The sequence below is a fragment of the Mirounga leonina genome, unplaced genomic scaffold (genome assembly GCF_011800145.1).
Source record: "Mirounga leonina isolate KUSES-001 unplaced genomic scaffold, KU_Mleo_1.0 Mir_95, whole genome shotgun sequence".
Taxonomy (NCBI): Eukaryota; Metazoa; Chordata; class Mammalia; order Carnivora; family Phocidae; genus Mirounga; species Mirounga leonina.
In genome coordinates, this window is record NW_023270865.1 from 25,219,645 (window position 1) to 25,240,620 (window position 20,976).

Sequence of the window (20,976 nt, forward strand, 5' to 3'; positions counted from 1 at the left end):
TTGCTAAAAATAGTTGCTGTTGAATTAGGCATGAATGAAACAGCCATATGGGATTAGGAAACACCCTACAAATCTAGAAGGATTCTGCATTCTCTCTGCTTTGCCAGTGTCTGTAAGTGCTTGCTCCAACTTCAGCTGGATGATAATGTGCGTTATGGGCTTCTTTTATGCAAGAAAAACAGTATCCTGCCTGTGAACTTGGAAATTAGTTCTCACAAAGGAGGATTTAACTGCATGGGCAACACAAAGTGGATGAGATCTAAAATAATCAAAGTCTGCTCAGATAGACACACTGCTGCTCCGTGTCACTCTTCCTCAGTCCCAGCAGGTATTGACATTTAAAGAAAGAGTGTGTCTGTCAGAGGGCTTGGTCTTTGTGGTGATGGGAATAGGGAGAGAGAGATGGGCCAGAGCTGTAAAAATAGACAAAGAAGTGACAGGGGGGCAGTGTCAGGCAGAGCATCCAGGACTTAGGGAAGCTTATGTTCTGGCCTGAGGACACAGCCTGTTAGGTCCTGGGCTAGGTATAGCACTTCCGTGGATGCTTATGGTTACCAAGGCCTGATGCCTTTGGATGCCTGAATCCTCCAACTGACCTCCCTGATTCAGATTCCATCCTCACTAACATCCTACTGCTTACACTATGGCTTCTCATTTGGCATGCCCAGGGACATGTTGATGCAAATGTGTGTGTGACCATTGGGGTCCTCATTGACATGAAGTAATCTGCATTTAGGAGTACCTAAAAACATCTGAGTTAGATTATTGGGATTCTGCTTCCAAGCAATGACTCTACTCTTCAGGTGCCGATAGAATTAGGTTCTATATCTGGGGGTTTAGGGCCAGACTCCGGGCTATGCAGAATGATGGGGGCTGCTGGTGGACGGTCAGCTAGAGCCTCCGGGGTCCTTCTGTAGATGCCCACTCTTGGAATCTGCACTCTTCAAACTTGTCTAAAGCCTCAGCCTTTTCCTTATTGGCCGCTCTGTGGGACACCGTGGCTCTTTTTATCATTTCAAGGGACTAAAATTGAATCAGAGCTGAAACAAGAATGTAGGTCCTAATGAGGGATGAAGAGTTTCTTTCAAAGCTTCCTTGCTGAGGCATCTTGGAGTTTGACTATTTCTTCCAAATATATACCAGTATTTCTAGGCATAAACAACACCTACTCCCACAGTTACAGACCTTATGGAATTTTGTATTGTTAAAACTTGTTCTCCAGAGCATGAGCCTGCACAGCGAGCCCTTCGGTAGTAAGAAATGTTAGAGGCACGATCTAACACTCTGTATTAACATGTGTAATAAACGACATATCAACAGGCGCCTAACCCTTCGTGCGTGTTGCCAAGGCAGCTTTGGCCCAGCCTGGAGTTTGTTTGACGTCTTTCAGCACCCATGCTTTTACAAAGAACAGACACATCGCAGAGGGCTGGCGTGTGTGGTGATAATGTGGGGACAGGCCCCCTGAGCCTCCCCGGGTCTCCTCTCTCCGTGTATGCAGCGAAACACAGTGGTCTGCGTCATGGGGACCAGGGGCCACCGACAGTGATGGAATTAACTGGATGACAGCCAGGTACCCGCTTCACGCCGGCTTGGTGTAGCTCTTACATGGCAGGCCACAAGGTTCTGGAGCTGCCTAAAGCTCCTCAAACCTGGCAGTGTGGGTACAAACGGAGAGAACATGAGGACGGTCCTGGAGTCTCGTTAACTATTTCCTGTACACGTTGAGACAGCTTGAGAGAAATGGTTCAACATTCAGACAGCAGAAAACTTACACCACTCGCTGCATCCTCTGATTTGCCAAACGACTGTTCTCCCTAGAGCCATTCAGTTTGCTTTCTCAGGAAAATGTGTTTACCATGCTGTGCAGTACAGAAAGCTGTTGATACTCTTCACTGGCTTATATTGGGCAAATCTGATGATATCTTTGAAGTCTTTTTAAAAAAACTTGATTTTGAAATAATTTTATACTTTTGGGAAAGATGTAAGAAAGTGTAAGAAGCCTCTGTACAGCCTTGACCTTGGCTGTCACCAGCTGTAACATTTTGCCCCATATGCTTTCACTCCAGATCTCTCCCCCACTCTTTCCCTTCCTACCACCGACAAACACACACACACACACGTATCTTTTTAGGAACCATTTGAGAAGTAAGTAGAGCCATCATGCTCCCTCACCCTTAAATACTTAGGTGCTCCCCAAGAACAAGGGCACTCACTTACAAAGCCACAGTGTAAGTATGAAAAGCAAAAACTTTGAACACAGTTGCAATACTGCTGTCTAATTTACTATCTAACTTACCCAAATTTTCCCAGTTGTCTCAATAATGCCCTTTATAGCCAAACTTTTATTATTATTATTTTTTTAAGGTGCAGGATCACACATTTAGTTTTCTGTGCCTCGAGGTCTTTTGGGGGGTTAGAACATTTCCAAAGCTGGGTTTTTGGCTGCTCTCCTGATTGGATTCACGTTGCCCATTTTGACCTTTTGGTCCCGGGTGTCGGTTCATGCGTGTGCTCCCATGGTTGGTGATGGGGGCTCCCATCACCCGGTTATGCAGGCGTCCGCTTGCTTTCTCCACTGTCAAGCTGCTCTTCTTTCCCTCTGTAATTACTGAGTCATGAGTGAGGAGGTGCTTTAGGGCTATATTAGTCCCTGGTTCCTTGTCAGACGTCCCCACCCCTGGTTTCCGCGTCCTCGCTGGCCTGTGGGAAAGGGCGTTTCACACGTGTTGTTTGTTCCTCCCTCTCCAGTGGTGATCATGTGTGCGAGCAGCGACACCATCCGGGGCATCATGCTGGCAGCGCATAAGCATGGGATGACCAGTGGAGACTACGCCTTCTTCAACATTGAGCTCTTCAACAGTTCTTCCTACGGTAACTGTGCTTCCAGTTTCCCCTCTCTCGATCTAAGGTGTCCAAAGAGGTCCTGAGAAAGCCAGTAATTTGAATTACCTCAATAGACTTGGTTCCATAAAAAGGAACTTAGAAATTTGTGATATTGAGCACTCCCAGGACTTCTCGTAAGTTCTCAAGCTTTTCTTCTCTGAGAACTCAGAGCAAGAAGATACCTCCTCCTTGGGGTAGCCACGCATTGTCTGGGAGTGAACATCGCTCCCTCCAGTGCTCTGGATGGTCATAAATCCAGGCCCTAACGACCCCTCTCAAACGTGTTTCCCACTGCAGGTTACCACCGTGATGGATGGTTGGAATATTTTAATGAGATTTGGGCATGATTTTTAATAGAATAGACTAGACTATATCGAAGTAATAGAACATGTCAAAGTGTGTCACACATGCAAGTGTATTATTTCACAAAGCTTTTATTTTGGTAATATAATTGCATGTGTCTATATATCTAAGCAGGTTACACATAGGGGTTTGTAATGGGCTGCAGTGTGAAAAATAAAATAACCATTAGTGTAAATTGAGGTAAAAGCATTTTTTAAAGCTACTGCTCCCAGCCCCACTTCCTTCCAGATTACTGCCCGTTCAGCCTCCCATATAGAAGTTTGAGATCCACCAACACATATGATTGAAAGCATATGATTCCTTGAGATGGATCTGGGGAAGTTCCCAGTGTTCCTGGGATGGAGGGTGTTTAAAAAGGCCATGAAAATCACAGGTACAAAACATTTCCTCCATATGTGATTAGGGCTCTCTCTGAAGGAGACAGCGTAGGACAATGGAACATTTTCGCAAATACTGCACATTGCCTGCTCAAAACTGAGCAATTATAGGGAGTCATAAGTGTTACTTGTCACAAAGGGCTTGTTTATGCTGAGCTCTACTTCCCTGTTCTTGCTGTTGAGAGACAGTTAGACTGGATCTAAACCTTAAAGCATACACCTCACTTTCCTGCCTTGATAACCTGGCTTAGTCAATCAACTCACACAATAGAGCATTGCACATAAACAGATAATAAAACACAATTCTCACAGGGCTAAAGAAAAGTTGATGAAACAAAAGCAGCTCCTGATTCCTGTAGTGGATAAGATTGGAGATTTGAGGCTTGCAGGATAAACACCCATTATTCCTCCTTGCTGCCATGGCTGTCTTTCCCCTTCTCTTTGCATAGGCAAAGTGCTGGTTTCACTTTTTGACTCCAGATCAGAATGTAATTATACTATTGGCTATACAATTGTGTTCACTGAGATAGTGGTGGAGACTGGTCATAATGAAAAACATTTATTCTGAGTTTTGCAAGTTGGTAATGCAAACATAGTTTGTATTTAGAAAAAATGTATGTGAGTGCCCCTTATAAATGGGCCAGTGCAGTGCAAATATTAGATACTGGAATTCCTTGCATTCACAGATAAAGCTTGTATTACTTTTCTCTGCTAATTACAATACACGAGTACTATAGAAAAATTGAGAAACAGAAAGTCACAGGGAAGAAAATAAGTTACTATAATTCTGCCACCTAGCTAAAAAGTATATTGATAATATTTAGAAGTATGTGCATCTTCCTTATTCTATAAAAAAATTTACAAAAATATTTTTCAATAAAGTGATGATACTATTTCAAGTGTGGCTACATAGTATTTTATAATGCTGATATGCCATCTTAACCTAAGCAATCTATCATTTTTCAATATTTACGTTGTTCTCAGCTTTTTACTATTAAGAACAATGCTATGTTGAGTAGCCTTGTATGTGCATGCACACACGCACATACCCATACTTATACATACATATTACCTGTGAGATACATTTCTTCAAGTAGAATTTCTGGGTTGAAAGTTTTAAGTTCTGATAGATCTTGCCAAGTTGACCCCTAAAGAGGTTTACCACTTTATGCTTTTGCAATAAGCTATGAGATTGTCTGTTTTCCTGCATCCTTACATCATCTAACTTTTAAATTATTTTATTTATTTGAATTTCTTATGTCCTTAAGCAACATTTTGCAGTTTCTTTTTTTTAATTTATTTTTATTTTTTAATTTTTTTTAAAGGTTTTATTTATTTATTTGACAGAGAGAGACAGCGAGAGAGGGAACATAAGCAGGGAGAGTGGGAGAGGGAGAAGCAGGCTTCCCGCCGAACAGGGAGCCCGACGTGGGGCTCGATCCCAGGACCCCAACATCATGACCTGAGCCGAAGGCAGTTGCTTAACCAACTGAGCCACCCAGGCGCCCCATTTTGCAGTTTCTTTATTTATATTCTGTACCATTCTTGTTGAGTTCATTCTTAGATATTATGTTTTCTGGTTGTTATTATGATCATGTTCTTTTCCCATTACATTTTATAACTGTAGTTGTTATATAGAAAAGCTATGAGATTCTGTTTATTTATTTTGCAAGAATTCCACATATTAAATCCTCTGTTTTGATAGTTTTTTATATTATTTTCATATAGCAACAAGTGTTTTTCTCCGTTTTGACAGTTGATCATCTTATTTTTCTTTTTTTATTGCATTGGCAAGAACCTCTAGAATTATATTATATAACAAATGGTGATACTTTAATTTCTGACTTCTTGAATTGAAGTAGATGTTAAAGTCTCCTTTTATTTCTAGTTTATTAAGTGTGGTTTTAAAAATTAGAAATGAGTAGGGAATGTTATCAAGTACATTTGACCTATTCTTTTATTCTTTAATAAATAGGAGAGTGAGCCATTGTAGTATTCTTGGAAGTAAGTATACTTTTTTAGGTGTATTGCTGATTTTAACTTTTTAGTATCTTATGTAGGACTTTTGAGTCTATATTCATGAGTGAGATTGGACAGTAGTTTTCTTGCCTTGAGGTGGTATTGGCAGATTTTAATATCAGGTTTATGTTAGCTTTATAAAATTAATTGGGACACTTTCCATTGTTTTTGTGCTCTAGAACAGTTTATATACCATAAGAATATTCCTTGAAAGATGGAAACAATTCAACTCTGTATCTGGACCTAACTTCTTTTTAGAGGTAATTTTTGAAAAACTTAAAAAAATTTATTTTGAAATAATTTTAGACTTACAGAAAACTTGCAAAAATAATATAGAGAGTTCATGTATACCTTTTACCCAGATTCCTCTAATGTTAACAATTTAAATAACCATAGTACAATTATCAAAATAAGAATATTAACATTGGTACCATATTACTAACTAAACTACAAGACTTATTTGAAATTTACTACCTTTCCTCCTAATGATCTTTTTCTCTTCCAGGATCCAATCCATATAGTTGTTGTATTTTCTTAATCTTTGCCAATCTGTGTTATTTCCTCTATCTTTCTTTGTCATTCATGATCTGACAGTTTTGATGAGCCTGTTATTTCGTAGAATGTCTCCCAGTTTGGATTTATCTGTTGTTTTCATGTGGTAAGATTGAGTTTATACTTATTTGGCAAGAATACCACAAAAGTGATATTGTGTCCTTTATATTGCATGATATACCTGTGTAAGAAGTCATAGCCCTATGACTTAGTATTGGTGATCGGGGGATAACTTTTTAAAGTTGTATTTTTAAAGTATTTTTCCATGAGTTCAGTTTTTCTGCTTCTTGAAAATTAAATTTCATAGAGTTACACGGTGTGCTCTATATAACTTGCAAAGTATCCTTGGTGTTTCTGATTAGACCTTTCTTTTTTTACCTTTTATAGCATGGGTGCTCAGGCTTTGGGCTCTGCTCTGCCTGCCTGAGAGGCTGTGCTTGATGTAACCCTGCCCTCCCCTGTGGGCCTTAGTTTCTTTTAGTGATAATAATAGTACTTACCTCATGGCATCAAGCTGAGTAATAAATGAGGTAATGTGTGTGAGATACATAGCAAACTTCTTGAAACATAAAGAGTGTTTAATAAATGTTAGCTATATTATTAGTCTTAGTTTACTCTGATGATTATATATAGTTCTTAAAAATGGTAAGTTTATACATTTTTCTTGGTGTAGTTATTTTTTTTAAGATTTTATTTATTTATTTGAGAGAGAGAAAGAGAGCAAGAGAGCATGAGCGGGGAAGAGGGGCAGAGGGAGAGGCAGAAGCAGGCACCCTGCTCAGCAGGGAGCACCACATGGGGCTTGAACTCAGGACCCGGAGAAAGAAAGGCAGATGCTTAGCCCATTGAGCCACCCAAGCACCCCTCTTGGTATAGTTTTATAGATAAGTTTAGGCCATACATTCTGTTAACAAATGAACCAACTTTTATCTAATACAGCCTAAGAATGGATGTAGGTGCATTAGAAATTACATCTGCATGCAAATAACCAAGACTCCCACCTGTAGTTATTTAAGCAAATGGAGAGGTTTATCCTCTCACCTGTAAGAAGTCCAGAGGTGGGCAGTCCAGAGTAGAGATGGTGGTTCCATAATACCATCAGGGATCCAAGCTTCTTCTGTTTCTTGGCTCCCCTAATCTTAGTGAGCAGCATCCATCCTTAAGATCAGAAGATAGTGGCTAGGACTCCAGGGATGGTGTCTTCATTCTAGGCAAGATGAAGGGGGAAAGATGAAAGGCAAAAAAGACACTATCTCAATTGACTCAATTCTGTTTGAAGATCTGTCTGTCTGGAAGCCCCTCTGATTAACTTCTACTTATATATCATTTGCTACCCCTAGTTGTGAAAGATGCCAGAAAATGTGTGCTTTCAGCTAGATTCTTTGTTACCCCAAATCAATTTAGGAACCTGTTACTAAGGAAGAAGGAAGAATGGATGTAGGGAGGCAAATGTCTATGCTTGCCACAGACCTTGAAGCAGTAAACAGAATCTTATTGCAGGCAGAGAGACCTAGTAAAGGGCCTTCTTGGAGATTTTTAAAAAAGATTTATTTATTAATTTGAGAGAAAGAGAGTGAGCAAGCATGCATATGTGTGAGTGTGCATGAGTTGGGGGAGGGGCAGAGGGAGAGACTCTTCAAGCAGACTCCCCGATGAGCGTGAAGCCCCACATGGGGCTTGATTCCGCCGCCCATGAGATCATGACTTGAGCTGAAACCAAGAGTCAGAAGCTCAACTGACTGAGCTACCCAGGTGCCCCATTGTGCCCTAAGAATCAGATATATGTTCATGAAAAATTCTTCAACATCGTTTTCTCCCTGTGCTTCTTCCTCACAGCAAACTCTGTACCAGTTCTAGAAAAAGGCTCTATTTTAATTAATACTTACTTGCTATTGGATTTTTTTTTTTAAAACATATAGTGTGTCCATATTTACTGATTACTGGGTTGTTTGGTCTTGGTGAGGACTCAAACAAATTCTCAGATCTGCCCAAATTATAGTTATAGGAATTCAGAATATATTATGGGGGAATTCAAATGGCGGAAAATAAGATTGAAAGGATGGGTTTAAAAAATCTAGAGAGAAGTGGTGACTGGGTGGCTCAGTTGGTTAAGTGTCTGATAACTTGATTTCAGCTCAGGTCATGATTTCAGGGTTCTGGGATTGAGCCTCATCTAGGGCTCTGTGCTCAGCATGGAGTCTCTGCTTGAGATTCTCTCTCTCCCTCTCTTGCTGCCCCTCCCTCCTGCTCACTTGCATGCTCTCTCTCAATAAATAAATAAATCTTTTAAAAAAATCTGAAAAAAGATGATATATATTGCCCTGTAGAGTTCTTAATAGCACCTCCTTGGCATTCTTATTCATTGGCATTATCTTCTTTGGATGTAAGTTAGGTGGCAAGTTATTTGGGTGATCCTGTCCAGGACTGTTAAGGTTATTGTAGAGCTTTCTTGAGTTCCTGATAACTCAAAGGGCACTAATTAAGGTGAAGATAGAAGTATAGTAGAGCTAGGTGATGCACATAAATTATTTGACTTGCTAAAAGGGGAAAAATAGAAAAATTGAGGAGAGATTAGATTTATTACGTTTCACTACAAAAGTAATATATGCACATTCAAGTCAGTTTGGGATGATGTGAAAAGAAAAAGAATTCTCATACAATCTTTCAACTGTAACGGTTGTCAAACCACATTTAGACACTTCCTCTTCTGACTTTTCTTTCTGTGTTACTTTTGTTCTTAACACTTTTGTCATCCCATTGCATGGTCAGTTTTAAAGCTTGGAACACCCCAAACTCTGGGGAAATGAATATAGAGCAGGGACGGCATGGCACCAGTGTTTGGAGTCTGGCTTGCACTTGAATCCGTCTTCTGTTTATTGGCTAAGTGACTTGGGGCACGTCAGTCTCCTTGAGCCTCAGTTTCCTCGTCTGTAACGTGGCACTTATGCTTACATCCTTCTCATGGGGTTTTTATGAGGATTGAAGAATGAAATGCTACCGGCAATGCCATTCACAATGGCATCGCCCAATAAGCGGTGCTGTTGTTACTGATGGGAGCAAGTGGACCAGCCTAGGTCATGGCAAGTGTGTAACACCCGGACATTTGGAGAGGGTCGGGTGAGGCGAGGTCAAGAGCCAGACTGCTATACAGTCAGCCCAGGGGAGCTCCAGGCATTCATTTCTTGGACATATTCTGTGATTTCTTAGCTAGTTATCCCAGGGTGGGTACCTCTTGCCAGCTCCAGACCGCTGGCCACAGGACTGCTGAGTCCAGGGCTTGGTGGTGAGCAGGTTATTTCCTCTTTCTTTCTTTCTTTTTTTTTTTTTTTAAGATTTTTATTTATTTATTTGACAGAGAGAGACACAGTGAGAGAGAGAACACAAGCAGGGGGAGCAGGAGAGGGAGAAGCAGGCTTCCCGCAGAGCAGGGAGCCCGATGCGGGGCTCGATCCCAGGACCCTGGGATCATGACCTGAGCCGAAGGCAGATGCTTAACGACTGAGCCACCCAGGCGCCCCTGTTGTTTCCTCTTTCACAAATATCCTGTGCTCTTACTCTAAACACAAACTTGGGACTCCATGATGTTTAAAACAAAACAAAGCAAATTCACTTTTCCTCATTCCTGAAACAACCTCAGAGGATCACCTCCTCTGCCCTACTCTTCGCTAGCAGCCTTCTTTTTCCTCTTCTTGATCCCTTGCTCAGGACCACTGAAAGAAGATGGCATTAGCAGTAACCACTCTGAAAGTGTTATTGTCAAGGTCACCGATGACCTCATCACCAAAGCCCTTAGTCTTAGGTCAGACCAAGCCTCCGTGCCTCTAAAGCAGTGCTGTCCGATGGAACGTTCTGTGATGCTGACTGTGTTCTGTTCTGTGTTGCCCAGGATGGCAGCTACTAACCACACGTGGCTACCAGGCACCTGAAATGTGCCACGTGTGACCGATGAACCGAATTTTAAATTTTATTTAGTTTTAATCAATTTAAATTTAAATAGTCATACATGTGGCTGGTGGCTGCTCTATTAGGCAGCACAGGTCTAGTCCAGAGCATTCCATTTTGTTTTCACCAATTTCTTTCTGGAAACCTGTTTTTCCTAGTGTTGGTCGCATGGCATTCTTTGGTTCTCTGTCAGCTCCTCTCTGTCTCCTCGTACTTCTGCCCACTAGAAATATCATCCCCAAAGTGTCTGTGGTCAGCCCTTCTCCTTTTTTCTTATCCAGTGCCGTTAGGCCCTGGTCTAACTTGAAGGCATCTGGAAAGGACATCCAACACTCTCTCTAGCGCTCACTCCTCTTTTGGCTTCAGACCGCTGTTTCCAGCTCCAGCCTGGTGTTGTCACCTTGGATTGACCGTGACCCTGACTGAAAGAAATCATTACCATTTCCATGTCATTTCCCTCCTCCTCCATCTGGCTCTGCTTTTTCCTCTAATAACATCTCCTTTTCCTTTCCTCTCTGGCGTCACCAGATGTGATGTGATGTGCCTCCCTTTCTGTTGTCCCTCACTCCCTCACTCTTGTAGAGTCTTGAGATTCCTCTTGCACTGTCCTCCGCTTTTCATTCTCAGGGGCTCTCCCTCTTCTTACGATTCCAAAAGCAGTAAATGTTTACTATTGAAAATTCACTAGATTCCCAAAAACACAAAAAAGGGAAAAAAGAGAAAAGAAAACTTGCCCATGGTTCTAGCTACCCAGAGAAGCACGCTTAGCTTTTTGGTGTGTGACTTCCCCTGGATCGCCTCTCGTAACCTCTTGCCTGGACGGCTGTGATTGTGAACCCTCCGTGTCTCCCCATTCTAATCCATTGCTATTTCCCAAGGCCTGATTCTGATCATGTCATTCTTCTGTTACACTCGTAAATCTCCAGAGGCACCCAGTTGTCTACTGAATTAAATTTGTCCCTACTGATGGGGCATCATGCCAAGCCAACTCTGCTTTTCCAGTGTTCAACAGCCTGGATGTGGGCAGCATTACTGACACATTACAATAAGGAACATCCGCAAAAGCAGGAAGTCACAGGATCGATTATGGTGGTGACTAGATAAGCATTTAGTTTGGATTAGATTTACTAAGCATGATTGTTTTCCATTTTTTTTTTTTCTTGAAGACAGAACTCCCAAGTTATTACCCTTTGGATTGAGGTAAACAGATCTATTGTATTGGATTTCACTTCTTGGGAAAAGTGTTTTCCTCTTTCAGTGAGTGAGATAGTTGCTGTTTCTAGTTCCGTATGTGTTGTCTAACTCTGCAGTAGAACCCTTCAGGGTTAAGTATTTTCTTTCTTAAGCACCTGGAGAGTACTCTTTCCCAGAGCTGAGAAACTCTGACCCTCTGCCTACAGAACATGACTCTTGTTGTCTTGATATCTCAAATCAGTTATAAAGGAATCAATAAATATTGATTGCACGCTTAAAAGAAATGGGTTCCTCCTTGGGATGAAGATGTTCTGGACATTCCTAGAATTGGGGGTCTTCCTGGCAAATGGGTTTGGCTCCTTAACAAAGGCCATGTTGTCTGTGTCTCGAGCTTGCAGCTGGGCTCCCCCTGGCTGGGGGCAGGGACAACAGCTCTCCCTCGCTACAGGCTCGGCTGCCTGCCCTGCATGCTGTCGCCTCCTTGGCGTTTGGGAGGTTTCATATGGAGGAGGACTTTGTCAAGTTTTGTTTGGTGGCCCGAAATTTAATCTGTGCTCCTTGAGAACGGATCTAGTCCTTAATGAATTCTGTCCTCAGCTCTGTCTATTTATCTTTTAACAGCTCCCTGGCACATAGAAGCAATTAATAAATGGTTGCTATTATTAGGATTATCATTACACAGATAACTCCACAAACAAATTCTTTGTCTCGGCCTTTTCTTGTGCTCGAGACTGAGGCTCCCAGCTGCCTACTGGATGGCACGCACATTTGCACCTTTGCCTGTGCCACGGGCTTGGCCAAGCACACCTTTCCATCCTGCTCGCCTTCTGTTAAAAGCCTAGTCACACACTTAGGGACGGCCGATGCCTCCTCCTCACTTGAAACCTTCCCCCTTGGGAGTGTGGGAGCTCCTTGCCTCTATCTGTACCCTCCACATTGTTTCTTTCTACTCCCCGCCTCCTGCCACAGTGAGCTAGCTGTTCCCTGCTGTAACTTCAGCTGTTCACACGGATGGCTCTGAATCCCTCTCCTGAAGGTGGTGGAGGCTGTTCGAGACCTCCGTAACGTCTGCTGGGGTGGCGATCACAGAACCTTGCGTGTGGTACCTGGCTGATTACTATCTGTCTGATTTAAGCGGGGCTAGAAGTTCCCAAGCCACCAACTGTTTCTTGAACTGTGTCTGTAAGAGAGTGAGATCCACGGAGCCCTGGCGGCACGCTCCGCAAGCATCCTCCTCGCTCCTCAGCTGCTGGGCTCCAGGAGTGCGCCGTGGACTAGGGGCTCGGTGTGAACAAATGGCTCTGGTGCTGGACTCCAGCAGGTTGAATTCTTCGTTGTGACTCCAGAGAACTGTAGGGATCATAAGGATAATTCATAGAAACAACAGTTTATTGCCAAATGTTAGAGGTCCACATTTCCTTTTGGGGTCCTGCAGGCCACATGTTTCCTCAAAAATGAGACCATAAAGAGAAGAGTACTAAATCTTATCCATGTAATTTGCCTTTGCTTTTGTGAAAGGGAGCATTGTGAAGCAGGGGGGACCCAGTTTCTCAGTGCCTCAGTTTCCCCATCTGTAAAAGAGGATGGATAACATACCCAAACCAAGGAGTCTTGTGAAGATTAAATGAGTTCATACATTAAGGAGTCTTGTGAAGATTAAATGAGTTGATAAATAGAGCTTTTTAAAAAAGATTTTATTTGTTTATTTGAGAAAGAGAAAGGGCACGTGTGAGAGAGAACATGAGTGGTGGGGAAAGGCACAGGGAGAGGGAGAAGCAGACTCCTTGCTGAGCAGGGAGTCCAACACAGGACTCGATCCTAGGACTCTGGGATCATGACCTGAGCCAAAGGCAGATGTTGAAATGACTGAGCCCCTCAGGTGCCCCAATAAATAGAGCTCTTATTATTATATATGTGCTCAGTAAGTGTTAGCAATTTTTATTTTATTACTGTTGATGCACTGATGAATATTGTCCAAAAAATAATTTTTATATGAGGTTGCCAGCACTAGAGAGAGATAAATCCTCATGGTCACCTAAGTCACCTTCATTCTGAGGAGATTCCAGAAATAGTTAAAAAAATATCAATAATCCCAATCTCCAAAGGTTTTCTCTGAATAGCGCCCACTTTATCATACTTGCGCATCTCCGTTGTGATACACTGCGTTCCTGTCGTTTCACATCCACACAACCTCAGGTGAATCGTACTGTAGTAATGCCTCGGTTGACCTCCACAGTTGACTGTAGATATTAAAAAAAAAAGGTGAATGGAAAGGAATAAAAGCTTTCTTCTTACTCCTGCAGGGCTGCAATTCTTGGGGGCTGAAAATTACGGTTACGCTGTTATTATAAAGCAGTTAACTCTAGAATGCTTTGCTTTGTCTCTCGCATTTCAAAGGAACAGGCGTCCAAAAGGCCTTCTTCTCCTTTGAGGATCTTGGCATCGTCAGGTTATGTCCAAGGGCACGACTATGACAATACCGTCTGCCCCAGCTGCCAAAAGTAACACGGAGTGACATGCTGCAGTCGAAGGGGGAGAATGGTCCCTTTATGGTGACTGCCTTGGAATTATAAATATTTTTATTTCTCTGTAGGAGATGGCTCGTGGAAGAGAGGAGACAAACATGACTTTGAAGCTAAGCAAGCATACTCATCCCTCCAAACAATCACTCTACTGAGGACAGTGAAGCCTGAATTTGAGAAGTTTTCCATGGAGGTGAAAAGTTCTGTTGAGAAACAAGGACTCAATGAGGAGGATTACGTAAGTGCTTGATTGCGGGCCTAGGCCTTCCGCATCCCGAAAACAGTCTTCTAATTAAATAAGAGGTGACAGTGTCCCATTCTGAACCATTCAGAAACTCCTAGGTTCGTGTCTGAATGTCACTGAGCTTTCTGTGTGTTTTTTTTCTGGCCCGCTTCCACCCCCCAGTCACCCCCCACCCCACTTTTCCAACTGCTGCAGGAAGGAAAATTGCTTTTTGTGGGTACTTGTGGTGATGCTGAGCAGATGTTGGTAGACTTCCGGCGCCTATCGGACTGGGAGCGTCTTGTGGGGGGAAGATGGATGATGGAGTGCCCAAGTTTTGCATGCCGAATTTTTCCAAAGCCTGATGGCAGGAGATATTTTGGGTTTTAGAAATCTCTTCCTTATGGCAATCTTTTTGGTGAGTCTGCCCCTGTCTCCTGTGGCAGCGTCATTTCCCTTGGGGCTTCTAGAGGTTTCTGCTCCTCAGTGCTGTTGTTACTGATGCATTTTCCAAGAGAGGACAAGGGTCAGGAGCTTTGGCCATGCTAAGGGCTGAGCAGAGTCGCTCATCTGAGAGATGGCACCGAAGCCGGCTGGCCACACCTCGCTTGGCACCCTTGTTCTGCCACCTCTGGTTCCTCAAAACTCTGCATCATTCCTGTAGATTCGTTCTCAGAGCAGGGTGAGCCGTGGATTCCTCAGACCGGTTGGGTGCCTGTGCTGGTTTTCAACACTGTTCACTCCACAGTGTCCAAGGCAGAAAAGAGACACCTTCTTAACGGGAGATACCGCTTTGGATTGTTCTTGCCCGAAGTGGATAATGACCATCTTCGTAAGACCAGCTTCACTTGGGCACTTCCAAACAGGGCCTCTCTCAGTTTCTTTAGTTGAAGTACTGCAGGGTCCAGACAGACCTACATTCAGAGCCCGAAGCTAACACTTCTTAGCTGTGTGATCTAGGGCAAATTACACAGTCTCCCTGGTCCAAACTACTCCTCCCTGGTGGGAGGATTACAGAGAATCTACCTGAAGCATCTAGTGTTATCCCCATCAGAAAGCTGGAGCTCCATAAAGGATGCCTCTTTCATACTATTGTTATATTACTCCGGGCTTTATAAGAATTTGCTATCAAAAGACATAAAGGGTCTTATAAACATGTTTATTCATGTCTTAAGTGTTATATATAAAACACATATCATTTAAAATACCTTTTGACTTTCTAAATTAGTACTGTCCAGTAGATACATATATATATATATATATGTGAGTTGCAAATGTGAGCCACGTATGTAATTTAAATGTAATTTAAAATTTCTAGTAGCTACATTTTTAAAAAGTTAAAATAACCAGGTGAAATTAATTTGAATACTAAATTTTATTTAACTCACATAGAAAATGTTCTTTCAAGATTGAATCAATGTAAAAACTATGGATGAGATTATATATTCTTTTTATTGTGTAAAGTCTTCGAAATCCAGTGTGCATTTTACCCTTACAACATATCTTAATTCCCTTCGAATGCTCAGTAGCCATGTGTGACTAGTGACTACCATATTGGACAGTGGGTTCTGAATTATGAAGGAAGTGGAGCTTCTGCAGTAGAGCCCAGATTTGAGGAAACCTACGATAGTATTATCATCCAAATCCTTTGCCTCAGGAATAGGAAAGAATGTAAAGGCACTGAGCATTTTTATGTGGCCTTGTACCTGAAGCTGTTGAAGTTCAAGCGTCACAGTAGAGACTGTCCCACATAATGATACTTTTTGGGCAAAGAAGTGTGTACCTTTGTACCTACTATAAAGATCTATAATATATTCCAAACCAAGTGCTAGTGCTTTAGAGATTAGTTGTGCTTGTAGATTACAATTATACAAATACAATATACAAATTATAATTTTAAGTAGAAATTAGAGCTCAAATAATTTATTTCAATTCTGAACATGTGTCTACTTTTCATATTTTATGTATTTTTTTTTTAAGATTTACTGATTTATTTTTAGGGGGGAGGGGCAGAGGAAGAGGGAGAGAGAGAATTTCAAGCAGACTCCCTGCTGAGCACAGAGCCGGGGTAGGGGCTGGATCTCTCAATCCTGAGATCATGACCTGAGCCGAATTCTAGCGTCAGATGCTGAACTGACTGAGCCACCCACGCATGCGCCCCATCGTATTTTATGTGTTTAGTTGGGCTCTTCTGAGTGCCATTGGGTTAGTGTGGACAGGTAGTTGTGGTGAGTATTGTGGAAGAGGGAGATGTGGGAGCCAAAGACCCAGGAGCTGCTCTAGCTGGGACTCACAGGTGCTAGAACTTAATCTAATGCCGTGGGAGACGCTTAACACAGCTAGCGAGGCTTGGTGGTCTTCATTCTAGGGCTCAGCTCTTTCCTAGGTCTTTCTGCTTCTCTTCTTTGTACTAATGGGTTGTCTTACCTGCTTACTTAGAACTTCAGTTCATGACACTCATCACAGGCTCTTCAGCCTCTGCTGTTGATTTCAAATCCAGCAACTTTGGGTGGACTCTTATTAGTTCTAAAATTCACCACTCATTTTTTTAAACAATCACATGACTTGTGAATAGTGACAATTTTGTTTCTTTTCAATTCTTCTCCTATGTATGCTTAATTAAAAGTATACTTCATTAAATTAAGCATATTAAGTTAAATTAAATATAACTAATTACATTAAAACTTTTAATGGCACTGGGGCGCCTGGGTGGCTCAGTTGGTTGAGCGACTGCCTTCGGCTCAGGTCATGATCCTGGAGTCCCGGGATCGAGTCCCGCATCGGGCTCCCCCTGCTCGGCGGGGAGTCTGCTTCTCCCTCTGACCCTCCTCCCTCTCATGCTCTCTGTCTCTCATTCTCTCTGTCTCAAATAAATAAATAAAATCTTAAAAAAAAAAACAAAACTTTTAATGGCACTGGCTAGGATCCCAGTACAGTATTGAATAAAAGCAGTGATAGTGAGCATCCTTGCCTTGTTCTTAACTTTAATATGAAGAACACATAACGGTTTCATATCTGTTCCAAACACCATTTAAGCATAATGTTTAGTGTGGGATTTGGGGGAGAGTCCGTATTAGATTATGGAAGTTCCTTTCTATTCTTTGTTGGTGAGGTTTTGTTTTGGCAAACCATATCTTTTATTAGAATAGCTGAAACAAAGGTAGCATAACAAGCATCGGAGTTTATATAATGGACGTTAGGGAAAGGCGATGGACACAGGTTTGTATTGTAGGCACTGTAAATTGTAATATATCCCTGACCCTCTGTCATATATGTTAGTACTGCTTTCATCATATTTAGTATGTAGGCAGCAGCCTTGGAAAGGTTGTGATCTTCTCAAAATGCAAAAACTTGAAACTTTAAACTTTGATAGCCTATACTGAAACTTGGGAAGTTGGAGGGGGTATGATTGTTAAAATAAAATTACTATTTTATATTTTTAATTTATCAAATTTTGATGGATTAATGCCATTTTGTTTCCATAAATTGATCTTTTCCTTCATCTCTCCCTTTTTTCCTCAATCTCCACCTCTTGCACTGTCTTTTTAAAGCTGATTTTTTAATTGAGATAATTGCAGTTTTAAGATGCAGTACAGAGAGATCACTTGTATACATTGCCCAATTTCCCTCATTGGTAACATTTTGGAAATTATATATAAGATCACAATACAGATATTGACACTGACACAATGCACTGACCTTAGTCCTGTGTGTGTGTGTGTGTGTGTGTGTAGTATAGAGCGTGCGTGTTAAGTTCCATGCAATTTTATCACCTGTGTAGGTTGGGGTGTTTGAATTTCATCAAATGCCTTTTCTACATCTGCTGAAATAATCAGATGGGTTTTTCTTTATTCTGTTATAATGTACTAAGTTGCATTACCAGATTTTTCTCTTCTCCAGTTTTATTGAGATATAATTGACATATAACATCATATAAGTTTAATATTTGATATATGCATATATGGCAAAATGCTTACCACAGTTAGTTTACTTAACATCCATCGCCTTGCATAGTCACAAAATTTTTTTTTCTGGTGATGAGAAGTTTTATGATCTACTATCTTTGCAACTTTCCAATATACAATACACTATCAATTATAGTCATCACACTTTACATTAAATTCCCAGAACTTATTTATCTTATACCTGAAAGTTTGTAACTTTTAATCACTTCTGTTACTAGATTTTTCTAATTTTAAAAATGTCTGCACTCCCGGCATAACTCTGCTCTCTCTACACTTCAAGACTTTGAGCTTTTCCATTTCCCAGGTCATATTTTGGAGAATAAGATTACGGTTGAACGTACACATGGTTGCCTGGGTGCAGCTTCTTCAGCTGTGTCATCTCAAGGGCTATTAGCAGCCTGTACATTAGCATGTCTGGGTCAAATATCTACTCCTGTTTCCTTCATCTTTGGTGGGTAGTTTGGCGGGTGCATGTGTGTGGCGTGATAGAAAATCAGACTGCTTAGGGCTGGGCTATCATTGGGACTGTATGTGTTGCATGTACTGTAATGGTCTAGTTATTAGTGTATGTGTCTTATGATGATGTTTCTACCATTCCTATGGGTAATATAAAATATATATTTTTAAAAGATGTATTTATTTATTTTGGAGAGAGAGAGAGCGAGAGCAAGTGCTTGTGTGAGTGGGGGGAGGGGCAGAAGGAGAGGGAAAGAATCCCAAAGCAGACTCTCCGCTGAGCGCAGAACCCTATAATGTGGGGCTTGATCACACCACCCTGAGATCATGGGGACCTGAACCAAAATCAGGAGTCGGCCACTTAACCAAGTACGCCACCCAGGCGCCCCTAAAAATATTTTTTTTTAAGTACATTTGTCCTCTTACTAGTGAACCTAGTGGAGACCTACTCCATTCTGATACACCATGTTTTAGGAGAGCCCAAGAGCCACTACAGCGTAGCCTATGGTTAAAATATGTAGGCTGGGGAAGATGTCCATCAACAGATGAATGGATAAAGAAGATATGGTATATATATACAATGGAATATTATGCAGCCATCAAAAGGAATGAGATCTTGCCATTTGCAACGACGTGGGTGGAACTGGAGGGTATCATGCTGAGCGAAATAAGTCAAACAGAGAAAGACATGTATCATATGACCTCACTGATATGAGGAATTCTTAATCTCAGGAAACAGAGGGTTGCTGGAGTGGGGGGTGGGGTGGGAGGGATGGGGTGACTGGGTGATAGACACTGGGGAGGGTATGTGGTCTGGTAAGCGCTGTGAATTGTGCAAGACTGTTGAATCTCAGATCTGCACCTCTGAAACAAATAATGCAATATATGTTAAGAAAAAAAAAAGAAGAAGGTAGTGGGAGGGGAAGAATGAAGCGGGGGAAATCGGAGGGGTAGACGAACCATGAGAGACGATGGACTCTGAAAAACAAACAGGGTTCTAGAAGGGAGGGGGGTGGGAGGATGGGTTAGCCTGGTGGTGGGTATTGAGGAGGGCACATTCTGCATGGAGCACTGGGTGTTATGCACAAACAATGAATCATGGAACACTTCATCTAAAACTAATGATGTAATGTATGGGGATTAACATAAGAATAATAAAAAAAAATATGTAGGCTGGGGTTTCATAGACCTGGCGCTGCCTCTTACTGTTCTTATCTTGGGCACATTTCTGGGAAGCTCTGTGCCTTAGTTTACTGACTATAAAATGGGGAAAATGATTTTTAACTGACAAGGCTGTTGAAAGAACTCAAGAATTATATATAAATAATATTTAACACAATGCCAGGCACTTAGTAAATATTTAATGGATGATAGTTATTTCTTTTACTTTTGTTTCTTATACTCCAGACCAATGTACATGATGCTCCTGCATGCCTACAGTATCCAGTATTCCTACTTACCCTTCAGCTCTCAACTCAGGCGCCACCTTCTTAGGACGTGTCTTTCCTGACACTCCAGACTGTCTTAAGTCACTCTGATCCTTCCCGTCATAGCCTTTAGCTATGTGTGGGATTTTCTAATTAAATCTGGCCTCTTCTACCAGACAGTAAACTCTGTGAGAGGAGGAACTATGTCTGTTTCTGTTCATTCTTGCTTCCCCTTGTTGTATGCTTGGTACAAAGGAAGCAGCCAATAAAAATAAACTTTTATTATCATGCTTATTATTTTAGTTATTATTGAACCAGAGGACATCAAATCCAACCTATTCCCAGCACAGTGATAGAAAGGTAGAAACTGAGGCCCAGGCAAGTGAGGTGGCCTTTCCAAATATAACCAGGACGCTGCACTCAATATAACAATGTTGGGTGGTGATGGAATCCTGTGCCTAGACCTTGTTAGGTCCACAAAGCGAGGAGTTCAGTGTCACTTATACTGTGGGAAATTGTATTGGGGGATAGTAATGGGGATAGTTTTCATAATGGGGATTCTGAAGACCCTCTGGGAGTCATCAGAAATCTCAAATTAGAAGTAAAACTCCACTGGGAGAAGCCCTCAAGTATCAGAGGGGCTCCCAGCGTGGCTAGGACAAGTGTTTGCAAAGTGCCTGCCTGGCCTTCTCTGCTGATTTTTATTGTGTTGCCTACATGGGTGGTGGCTCTCACTTAAGGGCATCTTAATGGGTGTTTGGCCTTTGCCATGTGAGTAGTTCCAGTTCTAGAGCCCTGGTATTTGGCTTTAGAATGTGCTGTGTGGTGGCCGAGCCAAGATTAGTTGCATCCCCTGACTCCTGCCTCAGTGACATCAGTCTGACCCTTTTATTAACAACACACCCAATATGGGGGTGAGCCTGTGACCTGAAGATTAAATGTCTTGGGCCCTACAAGTGAGCCTGGCAGGCAACACAGGCTGAAGTCCTTCCTACCTTTTCCTGCACCCTGCTGACCAAATACACACTTTTAAGGTATCAGTTTCTCTTT

General features: G+C 41.9%; 1 protein-coding gene across 7 annotated transcripts in view; it reads left to right on the top strand.

The window, feature by feature from the left end:
• Positions 1–20,976, top strand: part of NPR3 (natriuretic peptide receptor 3) — a 112,541-nt gene that overhangs the window by 54,494 nt on the left and 37,071 nt on the right. For all 7 annotated transcript variants that reach the window (XM_034998839.1, XM_034998838.1, XM_034998837.1 and 4 more), the window contains 2 exons: positions 2,752–2,874; positions 13,927–14,093. In XM_034998839.1, the coding sequence (XP_034854730.1) occupies positions 2,752–2,874; positions 13,927–14,093 (290 nt within the window). The remainder of the gene's footprint in view (positions 1–2,751; positions 2,875–13,926; positions 14,094–20,976) is intronic.